This window comes from Aquarana catesbeiana, linkage group LG09 (genome assembly GCF_042186555.1).
Source record: "Aquarana catesbeiana isolate 2022-GZ linkage group LG09, ASM4218655v1, whole genome shotgun sequence".
Taxonomy (NCBI): Eukaryota; Metazoa; Chordata; class Amphibia; order Anura; family Ranidae; genus Aquarana; species Aquarana catesbeiana.
The window spans coordinates 26,393,821-26,410,214 of NC_133332.1; the positions used below are offsets into that span (position 1 = coordinate 26,393,821).

Here is a 16,394-nt window from a genome sequence, read left to right on the forward strand (position 1 = left end):
TTTTTTTTTATATATATTTGTCTACAAGTAAGACTGGGCAGACCTGGAGGGTTTCATAGGCGGTGTACATAGTCAAGGTATGGAAAGTACATATTATACCAAAGAACTGCAATCAGTTCCTCTATAGAAAAAAAAAAAAAAAAAAAAAAAAAAAATATATATATATATATATATATATATATATATATATATATATATAATATATATATTCTACTTAAAAAGTGATTTTTAAAATGTTCAGGTAAGTAAGAGTTTGAAGCAATCCACGTGAGATAAGGCTGTAGCACTACCCCCGCAGGAGCCGCTGGATAGAGTGAGTCCTCTGTTCTTTGCCTTGACCTCTTTAAGAACTTCAGCCCCTTTGACACCTCACCTTTGACACAAGTTTAGCATACAGGGTGATTAGTAATAAGGACTGGGCATAACATGACACTTGGTGTTCAGATCAGCATAAACAGTAGCAATGCCACCTAAAGTGCAGTGAACAGTGAAAAAGTTTGATTTACCGAGCACAGGAAGTATATTGCCAAAGTGCATCTATGGTAACTAAGCTAGGCATAGACCAACCAGATGTGCACTGTCCATAGAAACAATACTGGAGAGGGGAACAAAGGGGACTTGCAGAATGTTTTTTACGAGAGGGGCAGTCCTCAAAGTTGTTCTTCTCCTGGCTATCGTTGGGGCCCATTAAGAAGTGTTGGTGCACTTAACGACAGTTTAAGTAAACCAGCATGCTTTATAGATGTGATAAAGATGCAGTAAAGGTGTATTACAGATGGGCTATAGATGCAGTATACTTAATGTCCTGCCTCCAGTAACTCAGTTCTGCTAGCAGTGTGTCATAAACCATGAATCAGACCGAGACAGAAGTACAGCTAAATGACACTTGTTTAATAATAAAAGTAAATAGAACAAATGTAGTCAAAACATAGCCAAAGTTCGGTAGCCGGAACGAAAAAGTGAGACAAGCCAGAAAGTTATGAAGCCAGGAATCAGCGTAGTGGAACAGCAAGCAGGATCTGGAGACAAGCAAGTCTTTAACAGGAGCACAGGAGAAAGTTTCTGTGATGTTGACCAAGGCGAAGGCAGAGATCATCTGGGCTGGATGGCTTAAGTAGGCAGGTCTGATGAGCAGGATATCATCAAAAAGTAAGCCACTGTGGAGAGATAGGAGCTAGCAATTAGCCGACAGCTGAGCGGCCAGCTCAGAGAAGGAAGGGCTGAGCCCAGCCCTGACACAGTGCGAACAATGGGCCGTGCCATCTTACCAGCCCCTGTGGTGCAGCCGTGAACTCTTTCTGTAGAAGGGGGGGTGCCTCGGTCTCTCCACAGAATGCCTTAGGAGATTCAGCAGTGGGAAGTAGAGGGTTAGAGGATGCTCTGCTCTCCCCATGGCAGCGGTGCAGATGTGATCACTGCGGTCTCTGCTGTGCTGTCTCAGGTGTCTTCGCTGGTCTGGCCTCTCAGCAGTCTGGACAGTATGCAGCAGATGTGCTCTCTTCGGTTCCCTCGATGACAAAAATAGAGCCTAGCTGAGCAGTCTCAGAAAAGTAACTCCACTCCTCCTCCTTGCCCCAGTGACTCCTGGGAATTATAGTGCATAGGGTCCATAATCTCCATAATATGGCTTACTCTCTGGACTTCAAATCCCATGATCCTCAGTGTTCTGCATAGGAATCCATAGACTTTTCTGGCTATAGTTCTCCCTCTGCACGCATGTGCGCCAATGCACAGAACAAAGGTAATTTCTAGTAGGCTGCATGTGCATGTATGTTTGCGGGAACATGCTGAATCATGAGAACATGCTAATGCATGCGGGCACATACATGCAGGTGCATAGGCAAGCACTCATCCCAGTCTTGGCACAAGATAGTCTATTTAAGTAATGGAGATGAGCCAGTAAGTTTCTGGATTGTCCTCAGCTGTTACCCTGCAACCTCAACCTGTTCCTGAGTTTTGCCTTTCTGTAGCTGACCTGTGTGCCTTTGGATTTGTCTCTGTTCTGCCTTCCTGCTAGTGACCTCAGCTAGCTCCTGACCACGGCTTGTTCCTGCTGATTCCCAGGTTTACCCTAGCTAGTTCCTGACCACAGATTGTTAATGCTGATTCCCAGCTTGACCTTGGCTAGTTTCTGACCACAGCTTGTTCCTGTTGATTCCCAGCTTGACCTTGCCTAATTCCTGATCATGGCTTGTTCCTGTTGATTCCCAGGTTAACCTTGGCTAGTTTCTGACCACGTCTTGTTCCTGTTGATCCCCAGGTTAACCTTAGCTAGTTTCTGACCATGGCTTGTTCCTGACCATGGCTTGTTCCTGTTGATTCCCGGCTTTTCCTTGGTAAGTTTATGATCATGGCTTGTTCCTATTGATTCCCAGCTTGTCCTTGGTAAGTTCCTGATCATGGCTTGTTACTACTGATTCCTAGATTGACCATGGTTAATTCCTAACCATGTCTTATTTCTGTTGGTTCCCAGTCTTAACCGTGGCTAGACCCTGACTACGGCTCACAACTGCTGATCCTTTAGGTGGCCTCAGCTTGTCTCCTGACCATGACTCTGCCTGCTACCTTGTCTGCTTTCTCTGTTGCTGACCACTGCCTGTCCAGACTATGTTCTCACACTGCTATGTGCTTCTGTGCTCTAGCCAGCTGCCTTCCTGTCAGCCTGCTTAAGCATCTCAAGCCTGTCTTAAGAAGGAAGAGTCTGTAAACTGGACTCATGGCACTCTATGCCCTTTCACTACCCTGTGCTGCAATTCATGGATGTTTGGACCAGCAGTGTAAGAGAAGACCTCTAGTCACCTCAACCTCTAACCAGGTACATGATAAGCTATTGTGGACAGATTTACCCTTACTGTATGCACAGGGGATGATGGTCCCTAGTCCCGGTGGAGGGCAACTGTCAAAGGTGGGATTTCTCTTCCTTCTGGGGTGACTTCCACTTCCTGTTGTGTCTCTGGGAAGTTGAAGTGAGGGAGATCTTCTTACTTTGAAAACAGACAGCAACAAAACCTGACAGCACTTCTACTCTTTACCTGTTTCATCCAAAACAAATTTGAAAAAAGTCACGGGTCCATTATTTGAACCACTAAGTCAGTTATTCTCAATCTCAATCATTCAAGTACCCCAACAGGTACATTTTTAACAATTTCCCTCTTCGCCTTGCACAGGGGCATTAAATCAGTGACAATGGCTTGGTATTGATGGCAGCTATTTTATCTAAAGGAAATTCCCAAAACATGGCTTGTTAGGCACTTGAGGAACAAGGTTTGGAAACACAACTCTAAGCCCTAACTATATCCCAATCACTAAACCCCTACAACGTCATACTTAAGGCACAGAAACATTGCTGCCTCAAGGGAACCAGTTTTACATACCACATGCTTGAAGGTTAATGGCTTTCATACCTTGCCTGGTATGTTCAGCAAGATTCCAGTAAAATAAACCACTTTTTTTCTCTTGTTAATCTTACTCGACCGCATTTTCTTATCTCAAAGAGGAAACCTTGACGTATTTTGCACAAGTTGCTTAATTTGAGGGTGGCGCACGTCAGAAGTTTCCTTTTTGATGTCTGTGCATGCCTCTCCATCTTCACAATAAATCTTAAGGCCGAGCAAGAGAGACTAAGAAGAGAATGAAGCGGTATCATTTTACTGGAATTTAGTTGAAGAGCATACTTACCTGCCTGAAGTATCCGCACCGACATCTAAAATGTTCACCCAGACCACTTAAAATTTGTATTTTATTTGTATAATATAATATTTTAGTTTGCATCTGCACTACCAGTAACAGCAGCACCTCATGTGATCAGCAAGGATTGCAGTATGAAATGGACCCTCCTACTGGATAAGACCCACCTATATACCATGTCCTTCTCGCCAAATTTTGATTATGCAATTACTATTGATCCCTGACAGTGGTTCATCCTCAATGTATTGGTATTCATGCCTTTTTACCCACACTCACAAAATATAAAGCCGCACTCCGGGATAAGCAAGTATCATCTAAATACAAGAGCCATGTTTATACTTCCTTGAACTTTAGTGTGATTTGTGTATTTCTTCCAGATCTGTCCAGTAAACTCTGTGCAGGAGCTTCCTGTAATAAAGACCGCTCACTGCTGCTCTCTCTCCTTGTGCAGGGTGATTGGTCTTGTCTCCGCCCCCTCCTGTAGTTTTCTGCAGGCAGTCTGTAGTGGGTGGGGCCTGTTGGGCCCCTCCCAAAGCTTTGCTCTCTCTCCTTGTGCAGGGTGACTGGTCTTGTCTCCGCCCCCCTCCTGTAGTTTTCTGCAGGCAGTCTGTAGTGGGTGGGACCTGCTGGGCCCCTCCCACAGCTCTGCTCTCTCTCCTTGTGCAGGGTGACTGGTCTTGTCTCCGCCCCCCTCCTGTAGTTTTCTGCAGGCAGTCTGTAGTGGGTGGGACCTGCTGGGCCCCTCCCACAGCTCTGCTCTCTCTCCTTGTGCAGGGTGACTGGTCTTGTCTCCGCCCCCTCCTGTAGTTTTCTGCAGGCAGTCTGTAGTGGGTGGGGCCTGTTGGTCCCCTCCCAAAGCTCCGCTCTCTCTCCTTGTGCAGGGTGACTGGTCTTGTCTCCGCCCCCTCCTGTAATTTTCTGCAGGCAGTCTGTAGTGGGTGGGACCTGCTGGGACACACTCCTAAACTTTGTGGACAGCCTTTCCAGAAGAGTTGACGCTGTTATAGCTGCAAAGGGTGGGCCAACTCAATATTGAACCCTACAGACTAAGACTGGGATGTCATTAAAGTTCATGTGGGTGTAAGGGCAGGTGTCCCAATACTTTTGGTAATAGTAGTGTATGTATGTATATACGTAAATATATCCACAATGCAACAAACATGTGATCAAATGGATTAACGGCTTCTGTCCTCTGTCATAGCCAGGAGATGTACAGTATGTGTCCATCATTTCTACATAACACCATTCAGTATATGATATAGACCATTGATATGGAGCTACATTCACACCTCTGTATTTTTGATAGATCCTCCTTAGCAAGTGACACACACCACCACCAAGCACCGAGGTGTGAATATAGCCTTATCTCACCCCACATTGCCTCTATTGTGGACGGTACAAGAAAAAAAGTAAACATCCAATGTCCAATTGTTTGCCAGAGGACCATCACAATAAGGTCACCTTTAGACTAAAGTGAAACCATTTTATCACTAAGCGGTTCTTCATTAATGGTCAGGCTTCGGGAGTTTTCTGCCAAAGGAGGTGGTGAGGACCAACAGGATGAGTGAATGTGGTTTGGATGCCCTTCTTGCTAGATGTGCCATCACCGGCTATAATTAGTAGATTTACTAGTGAAGTGATTATCGAGGGAAGAATTATGATTGCCCTTGCTGGGGTCAAGAAGGATCTTTTTTTCTTCACTTCAAAGGAAAACTGGCGGATACGTCACTGTCTGTTCTTCAGCCTTCTTCTGGATAGACAGCATTAGGATTAAAAGTAGAGGAACATCAGGGCATTTGGTTCCTCATCAACCTCACTGAAGGGGACATTGTTTTAAAGGCTTACCATAGCAAAATATTAATGTATTCTGGTATCTGGATGGGGTTAATACCTATAATGATAGTATTCAGTATATAAATCCCTTTTTTTATTGCCCTTGCCTTAAAGCTGAAATGCAGGCTCAAAAAATATTGTGTGAGAAAGGACAGGTTAGTTTCAGTATGAAAAGACCAGTGTGGGCACATACACAAGTCCAGTATGAGTGGTCTTCAGCTCATTCTTGTTAACTTCTGACTTGTCGTGCTGTTCTGGTTTCCCATGTATGACCCAGCCTACCTTGTGACTTGCTCCTGGCCCTTTGCCTGCCTGTTGTTACCTTGGCCTGCTGCTTGATAGCTTCTGCCTTGTACCTCTACTGCCCAGCTATTTGTAGGCAGGTGCAGTCTACTTCCTCCACTACAGGTGGCGCTCTCTCGCAGCAGTACCGCAGCTGGATAGGAAGTCGAGAGGAACACAGTTCTTCTATGGTTTCCTGGGTCACTGGGAAGCACTCAATTGGATACTGCTGCCCCATGTGACTCCGGCAGCCATCTTGGGTCAGGCATAGCCTATTTAGGGCACTGGATCCCAGGCTTGTTGTGCTTTTTGTGAGTGGGTAGAGTAGTAAAGGGTACCCCGCCTGTGAGGGACAGTACTAGCATTAGAGAAAGGTTCCCGACGAGCAGGAAAAGCGTAGGTTCGCATTTCTTCTGGACGTCTTCCTGATTGGGCACTAGACAGCCAGGCCACACTCCGTCCCCTTTCAACAGATTCTGTCAGTGCAGCTGGAATCGGCTCCTTCCACATTGCTGGAAAATGTGAGTGCACCCAGCTGGCCAGTCCTCCCACGGGGTTTGTTGTGAACTGTTGCTGCATTTCTTCAATGCAAGCTTGCTATTGCACCTGTGTGTGTGTGTGTATTATTGCCTCCGCACCAGGGGCGTTGCTAGGTCTACAAAAGATCTGGGGCTAGAGCCCATAGCAGCATAGTAAAGAAAGTCATACGCTTGGGCGGGCATACACATGTATATACAGTAATATACGTGTGTGTGTGTGTATATATCCCCAGAGAGCCCCCCACTTACATCAGTGTCCCCAGAGAGCCTCCTCCTTACATCAGAGTCCTCAGAGAGCCTCCCCCTTCCATCAGGGTACCCAGAGGACCCCCCCACTTACATCAGGGTTCCCAGAGAGGCCCCCTTACATTAGGGTCCCCAGAGAGCCTCCCCCTTAAATCTGGGTCCCTAGAGAGCCTAGGCCTTAAAATCAGGGTCCCCAGAGAGCCTCTCTCTTACATCAGGGTCCCCAGAGAGCCCCCCCACTTACATAAGGGTCCCCAGAGAGCCTCCCCTCCCCTTGGGGACCCCTGCAGAGACTCGGGGCTATTGGCCTCAGATTCGGGGCTATAGCCCCAAAAGCCACCCCCTAGCAACGCCCCTGCTCTGCACCATGCTGCACCCCACCTACATGTTACTGACTTTGCCTTCAACTCTAAACTCCAGTCCCATCTCCCGAATCGGTACCTTTACTGCATGACTGTTAACAACTTTGGCTTGTATCCAGTACATGTTTCTATTGCTCGTTCAAGTGTTCCGGTGTTCTTGTCTGGTAGTCTACAGCCAGCTGATCCACACACCTGCCAGTCTTGACAGATCCGGTAATGCCTGTCTATTCCGACACTCTTGCCACACTGTGTCCTTATCTTCCCAGTTTCTAGTAGTATTTAATTATATTCAACTGGACTTGTTCTGCAGCTTTGAAGACTTTTCATAGCTTGTCCACTATCACTGGATTTACCATAACCTGGATAATGGAGAACCTTCAAAGACATGTCTACCCTGTTGCCACTTCCAGGGCTGTTAGACAGTAGGTGCAAGAGAGGCCCTTCATAAACATGGTCTCCAGCAGGTACATGATATATTGTCTGAATAGAGGCATGTATGTTCTTAAAATGAATCTTGACATCCTTCATGCAAGAGAAGTCCCCTCTTCAACTCAGTCTCCTACCAGGTACATGTCATATTGTCTAAATACAGGAGGCATGTGTATTGTTGCTTGAATCTTAGAGTCTATCATGCAAGAAGAGTCTTCTCTAGGAACGTGACATATTGTCTAAATACATGAGCACAAGTCGCATGCCACAAGTCGGACCAGTTAAGATGATGATCCCGACTTCCATTCAAATGGGCTAAAATCGTGCCCAAGTCGGACCAAAGTAGTGCAGGAAGCATTTTTAAAGTTGGATCGACACACGTCAGACCGGTTAAGACAGCTCTCATAGGAAACCATTGATTTTGACATGTCATGCGACGTTCTCTGGAAGTCCCTTATGTGAGGTTCAGAACCATCATTTCTGAGTGAAAAAAGCTGTGTTTTTGGCTTTCTCCAGATTTTGTAGTTCTGGATCGGAAGTCTTAATCCTGTGTCCAGGTTTTGCTAGACGCCTAAAACCTGGCTGACTGCAGGGTACAGGGTCATTATATACGCAAGTCTAGGGATAGTTCCGTGCTCCCAGTTTGGAGACCGCTTCCAGTTTGGGAGACGGAAGGTCTTACCCCAGGTTCTGGGGCCCCAGCCAGAATCCACAAGGCAGAGGTCTCATTATGGGGTCAAAGGGCCCCAGCCAAGAGACAGAGGTCTCAGTTCCAGGAGTCAGGTCAGCTTCTATCAGGGGTGTCAGGAGAACCCCAATCCATGGACCAGAGATGGCGCTGTGATTGGATGCCTATCAGGAGGAGGGAAGGAGTCGCATGAGGACGCAGTTCACCGCCATCACCAGCTGCCTGACCAGCCACCGAGATAGGGTAAGTGCTGGTCAGATGGCGAGCGGGCGGGGGAGGGTCACAGTGGCAACTTTTGATGGGCACAGTGGCAGCATTTTATGGGCACAGTGGTGGTATTTGATGGGCACAGTGGCAGCATTTGATGGGCACAGTGGCAGAATTTGATGGGCACAGTGATAGCATTTGATGGGCACATTGGCAGCATTTGATGGGTACAGTGGCAGCATTTGATGGGGCACAGTGGCAGTATTTAATGGGCACAGTGGCAGCATTTGATGGACACAGTGGCAGCATTTGATAGCACAGTGGCAGCATTTGATGGACTTAGTGGCTGCATTTGATGGGCACAGTGGCTGTGTTTGATGGCACAGTGGCTGCGTTTGATGGGCACAGTGGCTGCGTTTGATGTGCACAGTGGCAGCATTTGATGGGCACAGTGGTGGTATTTGATGGGCACAGTGGCAGCATTTGATGGGCATAGTTGTAGCATTTGATGGGCACATTGGCACCATTTGATGGGTACAGTGGCAGCATTTGATGGGGCACAGTGGCAGTATTTAATGGGCACAGCGGCAGCATTTGATGGACACAGTGGCAGCATTTGATTGCACAGTGGCAGCATTTGATGGACTTAGTGGCTGCATTTGATGGGCACAGTGGCTGTGTTTGATGGCACAGTGGCTGCGTTTGATGGGAACAGTGGCTGCGTTTGATGGGCACAGTGGCTGTGTTTGATGGCACAGTGGTTGCGTTTGATGGGCACAGTGGCTGCGTTTGATGGGGACAGTGGCTGCAATTGATGGGCACAATGAGGCTGCAATTGATGTTTTTTTTCCAGAATTGTTCAGTTTGTGTCCCCCAAAAAAGTTTGAGCACCAGCCACCACTGGTTCCAGGAGAGATGGACAACACAGTCAAAGGGACTGGTAAGAGGAGCAGCAGTGCCGCCAACAAGTGAGCCAGGTGGCTCTGTATTTTCGTCTGTGCACATTGTGTGGAAGAAACACCTGTGTGAGCAAGTGATGTACATGTGAACCTAACTTTTATTGAATAAAAGTGGCTGCCATGCCCTAAAATATAGTTTTGGACTGGCGCAACTCATTGTAAACGCACCTACCGCTTGCGTTTAATCACCCCAATCCCACACCCCCTTCATGACAAGGCCATGTTTTGCTTCTTGGTACTGCGTTACTTTAACTGACAATTGCGCAGTCATGCAATACTGTACACAAATTTAATTTATATCATTTTTCCCACAAATAGAGCTTTTTTTTTGGTGATATTTGATTACCTCTGGGTTTTTTATTTTTTGTGCTTATAGATGAAACATTTGGAGGAAAAAAAAGCAATATTTTTTACTTTCTGCTATAAAATATATCCAATAAAATAAATTCAAAATACAATTTCTTCATAAATTTAGGCCAACATGTATTCTGCTATATATTTTTAGTAAAAAAAATTCCCAATAAGCGTATATTGATTGGTTTGAGGAGAAAGTTATAGTGTCTACAAACTATAGTATATCTCACAAAAGTAAGTACACCCCTCGCATTTCTGTAAGAGCCCTTTCACACTGGGGCGGGGGGCGGCGGCGGCGGTAAAACGCCGCTATTGTTTTACCCCCCGCTAGCAGCCGAGAAAGGGTTAAATACCACCGCAAGGCGCCTCTGCAGAGGCTCTTTGCCGGCGATATAGCCGCGCCGTCCCATTGATTTCAATGGGCAGGAGCGGTAAAGGAGCGGTATACACTCCGCTCCTTCACCGCTCCGAAGATGCTGCTGGCAGGACTTTTTTTACCGTCCTGCCAGCGCATCGCTCCAGTGTGAAAGCCCTCGGGGCTTTCACACTGGATACACAGCAGCGGCACTTTCAGGTCGGTTTGCAGGCGCTATTATTAGCGCAATGGCACCTGCAAACCGCCCCAGTGTGAAAGGGCTCTAAATATTTTATTCTATCTTTTCATGTGACAACACTGAAGAAATGACACTTGTCTACAATGTAAAGTAGTGAGTGTACAGCTTGTATAACAGTGTAAATTTGCTGTCCCCTCAAAATAACTCAACACACAGCCATTAATGTCTAAACCGCTGGCAACAAAAGTGAGTACATCCCTAAGTGAAAATGTCCGAATTGGGCCCAATTAGCCATTTTCCCTCCCTGGAGTCATGTGCCTCTTTAGAGTTACAAGGTCTCAGGTGTAAATGGGAGGCAGGTGTGTTAAATTTGGTGTCATCGCTTTCACTCTCTTCTCATGCTGGTCACTGGAAGTTCAACATGGCACCTCATGGCAAAGAACTCTCTGAGGATCTGAAAAAAAGAATTGTTGCTCTACATAAAGATGGCCTAGGCTATAAGAAGATTGCCAAGATCCTGAAACAGAGCTGCAGCACGGTGGCCAAGACCATACAGTTGTTTAACAGGACAGGTTCCACTCAGAACAGGCCTCACCATGGTTGACCAAAGAAGTTGAGTGCACGTGCTCAGCGTCTTATCCAGAGGTTGTCTTTGAAAAATAGACATATGAGTGCTGCCAGCATTGCTGCAGAGGTTGAAGGGGTGGGGGGTCAGCCTGTCAGTGCTCAGACCATACGCCGCACACTGCATCAAATTGGCCTGCATGGCTGTCATCCCAGAAGGAAGCCTCTTCTAAAGATGATGCAGAAAAAAGCCCGCAAACAGTTTGCTGACGACTAAGGACATGAATTACTGGAACCATGTCCTGTGGTCTGATGAGACCAAGATAAACTTATTTGGTTCAGATGGTGTGGCGGCAACCAGGTGAGGAGTACAAAGACAAGTGTGTCTTGCCTACAGTCAAGCATGGTGGTGGGAGTGTCATGGTCTGGGGCTGCATGAGTGTTGCCAGCACTGGGGAGCTACAGTTCATTGAAGGAACCATGAATGCCAACATGTACTGTGACATACTGAAGCAGAGCATGATCCCTCCCTTCAGAGACTGGGCCGCAGGGCAGTATTCCAACATGATATTGACACCAAAAACACCTTCAAGATGACCACTGCCTTGCTAAAGGAGCTGAGGGTAAAGGTGATGGACTTGCCAAGCATGTCTCCAGACCTAAACCCTATGGAGCATCTGTGGGGCATCCTCAAACGGAAGGTGGAGGAGCGCAAGGTCTCTAACATCCACCAGCTCCGTGATGTCATCATGGAGGAGTGGAAGAGGACTCCAGTGGCAACCTGTGAAGCTCTGGTGAACTCCATGCCCAAGAGAGTTAAGACAGTGCTGGAAAATAATGGTGGCCACACAAAATATTGACACTTTGGGCCCAAGTTTGGACATTTTCACTTAGGGGTGTACTCACTGTTGTTGCCAGTGGTTTAGACATTAATGGCTGTGTGTTGAGTTATTTTGAGGGGACAGCAAATTTACACTGTTATACAAGCTGTTCACTCACTACTTTACATTGTAGCAAAGTGTAATTTCTTCTGTGTTGTCACATGAAAAGATAGAAGAAAATATTTACAAACATGTGAGGGGTGTACTTACTTTTGTGAGTTACTGTCTATACTGGAATTGTTTTTTTTTTACACTAGTAATGGCAGAAATCAGCAACTTCTAGCGGGACTGTGATAGTATGGCGGGCACACTGACACTAACTGACACCAACTGACACTTTGTTGGGACCAGTGACACCAATACAGTGCTCAGTGATAATACTATAGACTGTCACTGTACTAATGACACTAGCTGAGAAGGAGATAATATCTAGGGCGATCAAATGGTTAAATGTGCTCTTAGCCAGTGCATATGTGTGCTGTGTGTAGTGCTTTTACTAAGGGACGTTCTTTGCAGGGAAACAAAACCCTGCACATCTCCGCTGACAGGACAGAGGCTTGTATGGTTTAAATTCACAGAGCTCTGTCCTGTCATCCTCTTCGCACATCAGCAGGTGCCATCGGTCAATCATTGGCCGGCACCTGCTTATCAGCTTGTGTCATGAGTAATCACAGTACAGCCGATGCGCGGGTGACATCCCTACCCGGAAGTGATGGGTCACGTGATCCAGCCCAGGAGAGCCACTCTGCCGCCGTACTCATATGCAAGTCCATTTAAATATAAGTCCATAAAAAATTACCTTTTCCACATGGTGACAACACTACTGCACATTTGACTGCAGCGTTGTCATCCTGTTCAAGGAAGTGGAAAAATAACAGACCTACTAGCAATATGAACAAGTAATGAAAACGAAAGCAATTACTTTGTAGCGTGAGGATGTACCATTATTTATTGCTTTCTGTGCCTTCCTGCCTACCTTGGTGACAATTCTCCCCTTCATTTTTTGTAGGGGTGGCACATTAGACAGGAAGTGAGGGAAAATCTTTCCATTTGTTTCACAGACAGAACACAAAAGGAGAAGGAAAAGGAAAGGAAAGAAATAGAAAAAAAAGGAAGGAAGGGAAGAAAGAACAGAAGAAGGAGGAAAGGAAGTAAATGGAGCATGGAAGGATGTAAGGAAGAAAGAAAGAAAGAAAGAAAGAAAGAAAGAAAGAAAGAAAGAAAGAAAGAAAGAAAGAAAGAAAGAAAGAAAGAAAGAAAGAAAGAAAGAAAGAAAGAAAGAAAGAAAGACCATGTCAAATTATTTTCCCAATGGCAAACAAACCTATAAAGTTGGTAAGAAAGAAGGGAGGGAAAAAGAAAACTAAGAGAGGTAGGAAGGAAGGAGGGAAGAAAAGAGGTAAGGAAGAAGAAGAAAAGCAAGAAAGAAATTGAAGGAAAGAAGGGAGGGAGGAGGTTGGAAGGAAGGAGAAAGTGAGGAAAGAAGAAGGAAGGAAGGAAGGAAGGAAGGAAGGAAGGAAGGAAGGAAGGAAGGAAGGAAGGAAGGAAGGAAGGAAGGGACAGGAAAGAAAGAACAGAAGAAGGAGGGCAGGAAGTGAATGATGGAAAGGAAGGAAGGAATAAAGGAGGAGGAAAAGAAGGAAAAGAAAGAAGATAGAAAGGAAGGAAGGAGGGAAGAAGAAAGAGGAAGGAAGGAAGGAGAACCATTTGAAATTAATGTCCCAATGGCAAACATACTTATAAAGATGCAACGAAAGAAGGGAGGGAAGAAGAAAAGGAAGAGAGATAGGAAGGAAGAAGGAAGGGAGGAGAAGGAAGGAAAGAAAAGAAGGAAAGAACCAAGGAAGGAACCAAGGAAGCAGAACCATTTTAAATCAATTTCCCAATGGCAAACAAACTTATAAAGATGGAAAGGAAGAAGGGAGGGAAGAAGAAAAGGAAGAGGGGTAGGAAGAAGGAAGGAAGGAAAAGAAGGAAGGAACCAAGGATGGAAGGAAGGGAGAGAGGAGGGGGGAAGGGAGGGAAGAAGGAAAGAGAAAGCGAGGAAGGAAGGAAGGAAGGAAAAGAGGATAGTAAGGAAGGAGAACCATTTCAAATCAATTTCCCATCAGCAAACATACCTATGACAGCGAGCTCGATGATGGCCTCATTGTAATGTTCGCTGGCGATGTCCTCCACAAAGCAGTGATAGGTGTCGGCATCCTTCAGAGTAACGTTGCGCAGGAGGAGCGTCAGTTCTGCGGACCCAGTTCCGTTGCGGAGGGACGCTCTGCCCACATACTCCAGGCTCTGCTGATCTTTCTCCTCCTTTCCGTTCTTCATCAGGAACACAGTGGAATGAAACAGAGAGCGGAACCAGTGCACCTGGAGGCCGGCGGGCCCAAGGGGAGGGGAGAGACTGCATTGCAGTATGGCATCTGATCCCACTTCTACAACCTGCCTGGAGTCTGGTGATAGGACCTGGAATTTACCTGCAAGAAACATCACAACTGTGAATAGTGGTGGGGTAATAGCCCTCGAAGGTGATCCCTATATATTAGTACAGTTACATGGGGTGTATATGATATATGCATATAGGAAGAGTATAGAGGAAGCCCCCCAAAATTCTAAAGCTGGCTAAACACTCTAATCATGAAACAGTTTAAAATTATCAGCAACTGTGTAGTGCAGTAACATATACGACTGCATATAATTGTACTCCCCTCCTCCATCCGTTGACCACCCCCAACACCTGAAGTATGTAAGACTGGCAGTATTGTGCAATACAGTAAAGTCTGATTGACTCTATCACACGGTACAGAACCTCCTGCTTTGAGTATGATCTCTTCTGAGCGATGGATTATAGAAAGATAATAATAAAATATTAAAATTATATATTATAAATTATTATTATAAAATATTAAATATTAAAAGATAAAATAACAAAACCAAACTTTTGTTGCTCTATTCACCTTCAATCCACAGATTTCCTCTGCAGTACTTTACTTCTGCCACTGGTTGTCCTCAGTCTGAAAGGCAGCATTATTCTACCCACTTATTCTGAGCCCAGATAGTCCTGGACCTTCCCCCCAGCCTGTGACTGGACAGTAAAAGGAGAAGCAGCACAGTGATTAACACATCTCTCCTCCCATAAGCATGCTCCCTTTCAGTACAAGAACTGATTGACTCCTTGTGCTGCTTCTTCCTTTAGCTAGAGGATGATTTATTCCTTAGATTTCCACTTTAATATTGACATTCAGTGATCATGGCAGATCAGACAGTGCAAACTGCAGCTTGTACAGAATGTCGCACATACGTCGTATCAACTTCTATACCCTGTATACTGTCAGACTGTCATATATGACTCAGGTCACCAACATTGAACATCTACAGATTATGATATAAAAGGTTTTATATGTCATAACACTTTCCACTGTGCTGAACTACAGCTAAATGCATAACTGATATACAAAGATATTACCATCTACCTGCAATTCTCTTCATCCAGTCTTGTGATTCAGGTACACCTGCCAAGACAGCACAGCCAGGGTCATGGATCTGCCTGCTGGCTACAATGCAGCCTTGTCAGCCGCTTACCCAGACATGGAGAGCATAGACTATGAAGGTGAAGCAGCACTTTGGTGATGTGGCCCTGGTCCTCCCCTGCAGGACTCATGTTTACAGATTGTTCTGTGCAAATCAATACATCAGCCCTGATTGTAACTGTGTCCCGGGGCAAAAGGAAACATAGGGGAGGAAGGATGAATTGAAGGAAGGAATGATGGCTGGATGGATGGATGGATGAGTGATGAAAGAAAGGAATGATGGATAAATGGATAGATGATGAAAGAAAAGAATGACGGAAGATGAAAAGAAGGAATGATGGATGGATGATGAAAGGAAGGAATGATGGATGGATGGATGATGAAAGAAAGGAATAATGGATGAATGGATGATGGAAGAAAGGAATGATGGATGGATGGATGGATGGATGGATGGATGGATGGATGATGAAAGGAAGGAATGATGGATGGATGAATGGATGGATGATGAAAGGAAGGAATGATTAATGGATGGAAAGAAGGAAGGAGGAGGTAAATAAAGAAAAAAGAAGGACAAAGGAAGGACAGAAGGAAAAATAAGGGAGGAAGGATGAATTGTAGTAAGCAAGGAAGAAAAGATGGAAGGAAGTAATGAAGGAGAGAAGGGAGGATGGAAGGCAGGAGAGAGGAGGAAGGGGGAAAATAAAGAAAACAGAAATTAATGGAGGACAGGAAGAAAACGAAGGGAGGAAGGATGAACTGAAGGAAGGAAGAAAGGATGGAAAGAAGGAATGAAGGAAGGCAGTAAGGAAGCAAGGAAGAAAAAGAAGGAAGGAGGGAAATAAAAAAAAAAAATGAAGGAAGGACTGAAGGAAAAATAGGGAAGGAAGGAATGGTAGAAGGAAGAAAGGAATGATGGAAGGAAGGAAGGAAATAAAGAAAAAAGAAACGGAAAGGGAAAAGGAAGGGCAGAAGGAAAAAGAAGGGAGGAAGGATGAAGCAGAAGAAGGAAGCAAGGATGGAAAAAAGTAATGAAGGAGAGAAGGGAGGAAGGGGAGAAGGAAGGAAGTAAGAAGGGGGGGGGCGGGAGTCAGGAAGGACAGAAGGTAAAAGAAAAAAAGAAGAGAGGAAGGATGAAGGGAAGGAAGGAAGCAAGGATGGATGGAAGGAAGGGAATAAAAAAGAAATAAAAGAAGGACAGAAGGAAAAAGAAGGGAAGAAGGATGAAGGGAAGGAAGCACGGATGGAAAGAAGTAATGAAGGAGAGAAGGAAGGAAGGGAGGAAGGG

The 16,394-nt window shown here is 45.5% G+C and overlaps 1 protein-coding gene across 1 annotated transcript in view; it reads right to left on the minus strand.

The window, feature by feature from the left end:
- LOC141107440 (butyrophilin subfamily 1 member A1-like) overlaps positions 1-16,394 on the minus strand; it is a 177,170-nt gene that overhangs the window by 53,821 nt on the left and 106,955 nt on the right. Inside the window, exon 3 of the mRNA XM_073598159.1 lies at positions 13,706-14,056. Within this exon, the coding sequence (XP_073454260.1) occupies positions 13,706-14,056 (351 nt within the window). The remainder of the gene's footprint in view (positions 1-13,705; positions 14,057-16,394) is intronic.